Source organism: Salmo trutta, chromosome 21, assembly GCF_901001165.1.
Source record: "Salmo trutta chromosome 21, fSalTru1.1, whole genome shotgun sequence".
Classification (NCBI taxonomy): domain Eukaryota; kingdom Metazoa; phylum Chordata; class Actinopteri; order Salmoniformes; family Salmonidae; genus Salmo; species Salmo trutta.
Window position 1 is genome coordinate 44,929,485 of NC_042977.1, and position 5,657 is coordinate 44,935,141.

General features: G+C 47.1%; 1 protein-coding gene across 1 annotated transcript; it reads right to left on the reverse strand.

The window, feature by feature from the left end:
• Positions 1–211: 211 nt before the first annotated feature.
• LOC115157546 (serine/threonine-protein kinase NIM1) lies at positions 212–3,979 on the reverse strand. The gene is made up of 4 exons (XM_029705900.1): positions 3,580–3,979; positions 2,112–2,417; positions 1,256–1,524; positions 212–1,038 (listed from the first exon to the last, which is right to left on the reverse strand). Exons 1-4 carry the CDS (start codon positions 3,650–3,652, stop codon positions 286–288), a joined length of 1,401 nt encoding a protein of 466 aa, XP_029561760.1. The 5' UTR covers positions 3,653–3,979; the 3' UTR covers positions 212–285.
• Positions 3,980–5,657: the final 1,678 nt, after the last annotated feature.

Genomic DNA, 5,657 nt, shown 5'->3' on the forward strand with positions numbered 1-5,657 from the left:
ACTGGCTAGACTCCTCCCCGTCTGACTGGCTAGACTCCTCCCCGTCTGACAGGCTAGACTCCTCCCCGTCTGACAGGCTAGACTCCTCCCCGTCTGACTGGCTAGACTCCTCCCCGTCTGACTGGCTAGACTCCTCCCCGTCTGACAGGCTAGACTCCTCCCCGTCTGACAGGCTAGACTCCTCCCCGTCTGACTGGCTAGACTCCTCCCCGTCTGACTGGCTAGACTCCTCCCCGTCTGACTGGCTAGACTCCACCCCGTCTGACTGGCTAGTCTCCTTCCCCTCTACATGATTACACACACAGCAGAAGGCTTCAACAGAGGTAAGGTACCCTCGCTCCAGCGTCTCTTGACCTGGAAGTCTTTGTGACATGCAGCGCTGTACCCCACCGCCTCCACTGTCTTCCTCTTATGGATGCGGTGCAGCAGGATCCTATAGGCCCCCGTCACAGGGCTCCTCAAGTCTGGGCAGGTGTTGTTCACCAGGTGGCTCTCTGTTATCCCCAGGTCCGCCAGAGCTGCCTTGACATCCAGCTCATCTGTACCCAGGACCCGGGAGGGCTCGACCAGGTGAGCTGGGGTCGGGCGGGAGGAGGGGTATGCCTGGGGGTAATCAATGCCCTTCAGCCAGGTGTAGGTCATGATATGAGCCACGGAGAGGCGGTCGGCGGGCACTGGCCTCAGGATGTCCTGGATGACCTGGTGGCAGGGGTCGGGCACGTAGGCTGGGATGGTGAAGGAGCCCTGAAGGATGCAGACCTTCAGCCGGCTGAGGTTGGCAGCGTTGAAGGGCAACATGGCAGTAGTCATGAAGTAGAGTAGTACACCAAGGGCCCAGACATCAGCGGACTGGCCCACGTAGCCTTTGTCCTTGAAGAGCTCTGGGGCGACGTATGGCGTGGAGCCGCAGAAGCTGGTGAGGACGTCATCAGGACGCGAGGAGGTGCTGAAGCCGAAGTCGCCTACCTTGACGCAGTATGTGGTGGTGTAGAAAACGTTCTCTGCCTTCAGGTCCCGGTGGACTATGTTGTTATCATGCTGGACGATGACAAGAAGAAAATACTTTAAACATAAAGCAAGATTTGTACACAGAGACTGAGTGAGGCACGATAGGGCCCTAAGGATACATGAATGTATCACACAACACTTATTTAAAATGGGGTAATCCGTGTGCCATTGTTGTTTAGACAGACTTACAGCACTATGCTACTGTAGTAGTTAGAGTCAATGCAAGACTTTATTGTTGCTAACTCACCATGTGTTTAACTGCAGCCAGAATTTGGGAAAATATGAGTTTGCTTTCCAGGTCTGAGAGTCTACCCCTGGTGGTAATGCGTGAGAACAGATCTCCTCCACTGGCGTACTCCATCACCAGGTACAGCCGCTTAAACGTCTCCACCACCTCGTACAGACGCACTATGTTGGGGTGGGACAGCCTCTCCATGCACCCTATCTCTGAGGCAAACAGCACGTGGGACCTCTTGTCCAGTTTGACTTTATCCAGGATCTTAACTGCCACTCTCTCTGGGTGTTGGAATCCAAGATGGAGGAAGAGAGAGAAAGGGACAGGGAGAGAGTTAGAGACATGCTATCACGTTTAGAATTCACTAAAGCTATCCTCTCTCTATCTTTATCTCTCTTTAGCTTGTCTTGCTATGGCTATTGTCCTCAATACTTTACTCAATACATAAGCTTGTGACTGAGTCTGAGACACGTGCAAGTGGCCGAAGACAATCCACAGGGATTAGTGAAAGTTGAATGAGATTATAGCCATCGGCTTTTTCTCACATGTTGGATTAGCCTAGTTTGTTCTCCTCCAGACTTAGTGTGGCAACGCAGGCAAGGCAACACTGGCAACATTGGCAAGTCTAATTCACACCCTTATCAAGAGAACATCCCTGGTCATCCCTACTGCCTCTGATCTGGAGGACTCACTAAACACACATGCTTCATTTGTAAATTATGTGTTGGAGCATGCCCCTGGCTATCTGTAAAATGTAAAAAACAAGGAAATGATGCTGTCTGGTTTGCTTCACTTTTACTCAAGTATGACAATTTGGTACTTTTTCCACCACTGATAGGTGGTTCCATGTTCCAGGCCTGTGTCTCACCTTTAGTCAGGTCATGAATGCCCAGTTTCACCTGGGAGAAGTTTCCACAGCCGATCTCCCCTCTCAGCTCGTAGAAGGCCACCCTCCGTCCAAACGTCAGGTCATTCATCATCCTCTCCGTGTGGGCCAGGTCATAGACAGCTTTATCAAACACACTCTTCCTCGCCGGCTTCACCTCTTCAACGTCCTCCACCGCATCACCACGAGACCTCAGCTGGTTCTCCTTGTTCTCCTTGATGTTCTCCTCCTTCCCTCCCTCTTTCGGGTCTCCACATCGCTGAGCTATCGTCTGCTGAGCTTTGTTACCTGCAGCAGAGAAACACAGGAGGAGGAACAGAACATAAACAACACTACATAGACCTCACAGTATTTCAAAACAACTAAAGAACTGAAACCTCTGACACCAATGGCTTGTCGTGGTTCATCACATTTCTAACGTTATCAATGGTAACGTGTCAATTGGGTAGCTTGTGTGTTTAGTGAGTCCGCCAGATCAGAGGCGGTAGGGATGACCAGTGATGTTCTCATGATAAGTGTGTGTTTAGTGAGTCCTCCAGATCAGAGGCAGTAGGGATGACCAGGGATGTTCTCATGATAAGTGTGTGAATTACACCATTTTCCTGTCCTGCTAAGAATTCAAAATGTAACAAGTACTTTTGGGTGTCACAGAAAATGTATGGAGTAAAATGTATATTATTTTCTTTAGGAATGTAGTGAAGTAAAAGTTAAAGTTGTCAAAAATATAAATAGTAAAGTACAGATACCCCAAAATATGAGTTAGCCACTTGGAGAGTGATAGTCTATTAGCAACCTGTGATAATCAGAAAAATGTAACCTTTATTTAAATATGGCAAGTCAGTTAAGAACAAATTCTTATTTACGATGACGGCCTAAGCATAGAAAAACATCACCCTCTACAACCACTGTGATTATTATTTGACCCTGCTGGTCATCTATGAACGTTTGAACATATTGAAGAACAATCTGGCCTTCATGGCCATGTACTCTTATAATCTCCACCCGGCACAGCCAGAAGAGGACTGGTCAGAGCCTGGTTCCTCTCTAGGTTTCTAACCTCCACCCGGCACAGCCAGAAGAGGACTGGCCACCCCTCAGAGCCTGGTTCCTCTCTTGGTTCCTAATCTCCACCCGGCACAGCCAGAAGAGGACTGGCCACCCCTCAGAGCCTGGTTCCTGTCTTGGTTTCTAATCTCCACCCGGCACAGCCAGAAGAGGACTGGTCACCCCTCAGAGCCTGGTTCCTCTCTAGGTTTCTTCCTAGGTTCCTGCCTTTCTAGGGAGTTTTTCCTAGCCACCGCGCTTCTACATCTGCATTGCTTTACTGTTTAGGGTTTTAGGCTGGGTTTCTGTATAGCACTTTGTGACATCAGCTAATGTAAAAAGGGCTTCATAAATACATTTGATTGATTGCAATAAGAATAAATAAACAAAAGCCACTATTACTCACAAAGGACCTTTTCTTTAGCCTCTGTCTTGTTGCTCCTCACGGCTTTGACACTTTTCCTCTGCTTCTGAAACATGGCTGATGGTCTGGGTGGGCTGACAGTGTTTCTGGTAGTCCTTGGATAGTTCTCCAAGCTCTCAAAGAATGTAGTAATTGTCCTAGTAGATGGGCTCAGTCAGTGCTGGTGTTTGAAGAATCGAGAAATCCACTTAACAAACAGGTAGAATGCAACAGGAACATAGATTCATCAAAAACGTGTATATTTGCTGTTACTTTCATAAACTGTCACAAAATGAAGAAAACAAGTATCTCTGATGTCTGGGATAGATCTACTGTCCTTTGTGGAGTGTTGTGACAAATCACAACCTCTCCTACAGAGCACCTAGTTTCTCACTTTCTCCCTCTCTCTACCTGTTCCTCTCTCTTTCTCTCTTTCTCTCCTTCCCTCTCTCCGTGTGTCTGTCTTGTTAGAACTGTCAGTGAGACGTCGCCACTCTGCAATGTCAATACCCATAATCGCCTCTGTGTCTGGCTCCTCCCACGCAGACAGAACATTCTACACAGGCTATTCAAACCCCTAGACTGGACCCGTCTTATGACTGCTTGTCTGACCCAGCCATGACCCAACCATGACCCAGTCACAGACCAAACAGACAGACATGTGACATTATATAAGAGTTCCATTGGAAGCATCACTACGGTCAGGAGACTTTGGGTTCTGGGAAATGTCAATCAAAAATGATCTCACACTCCTGCTAAGGGAAATAAACATTTATCAAATGAAGGACCAAAAGGTGGAGTCTGTGTGGTGACAAACTGTTATATCACATACATATGACAAATCACTAATTGACCTAAAAATAACAACCTAACAATAGCTCTTATTTCACCCCAGATATCAAAGAGGCATACAGGGAATGGACCAAAGGCCATAGTCTTCCATTCCAACTCCTTATAAGGCTAGGGGCCACTGAGGGAGATGACATAGACGAATCATGACCCAGATATACAGTGCCTTCGGAAGGTATTCAGACACATTGACTTTTTACACATTTTGCTACGTTACAGCCTTATTCTAAAATGGATCTAAAAAAAAAATACATCCTCTGTAATCTACACACAATACCCCATAATGACAAAGTAAAAACAGGTTTTTGGACATTTTTGAAAATGTATAAAAAATTTAAAAACAGAAATACCTATTCAGACCATTTGCTATGAGACTTGAAATTGAGCTCAGGTGCATCCTGTTTCCATTGATCATCTTTGAGATGTTTCTACAACTTGATTGGAGTCCACCTGTGGTAAATTCAATTGATTGGACATGATTTGGAAAGGCACATACCTGTCTAAATAAGGTCCCACAGTTGATAGTGCATGTCAGAGCAAAAACCAAGCCATGAGGTCAAAGGAATTGTTCGTAGAGCGCTGAGACAGGATTGTGTCGAGGCACAGATTTGGGGAAGGGTACCAAAAAGTTTCTTCAATGCGAAGATCACCTAAGAACACAGTTAGCCACCATCATTCTTAAATGGAAGAAGTTTGGAACCACCAAGACTCTTCCTAGAGCTGGCCGCCCGGCCAAACTGAGCAATCGGTGTGAAGGGCCTTGGTCAGGGAGGTGACCAAGAGCCCGATAGTCACCCTGACAGAGCTCTAGAGTTCCTCTGTGGAGATGGGAGAACCTTCCATAAGGACAACCATCTCTGCAGCACTTCACCAATCAGGCCTTTATGGTAGAGTGACCAGACAGAAGCCACTCCTCAGCAAAAGGCACCTAAAGACTCTCAGACCATGAGAAAGAAGATTCTCTAGTCTGATGAAAACAAGATTAAACTTTTTGGCCTGAATGCCAAGTATCATGACTGGAGGAAACCTGGCACCATCCCTACGGTGAAGCATGGTGGTGGCAGCATCATGCCGTGGGGATGTTTTTCAGTGGCAGGGACGAGTAGACTAGTCAGCATCAAGGCAAAGATGAACGGAGCAAAATACAGAGAAATCCTTGATGAAAACCTGCTCCAGAGCACTCAGGACCTCAGACTGGGGCGAAGGTTCAATCTTCTAACAGGACAACAACC

Excerpts from the sequence above, each read along its gene's own strand:
- LOC115157546 (XM_029705900.1), bottom strand. The coding sequence starts at position 3,652 with ATGTTTCAGAAGCAGAGGAAAAGTGTCAAAGCCGTGAGGAGCAACAAG. Across the intron at positions 2,418-3,579 it reads GGCTAAAGAAAAGGTCCTTT|GTAACAAAGCTCAGCAGACG; the intron begins GTGAGTAATAGT and ends TCTCTGCTGCAG. Across the intron at positions 1,039-1,255 it reads TGGCTGCAGTTAAACACATG|CATGATAACAACATAGTCCA; the intron begins GTGAGTTAGCAA and ends GTCATCGTCCAG.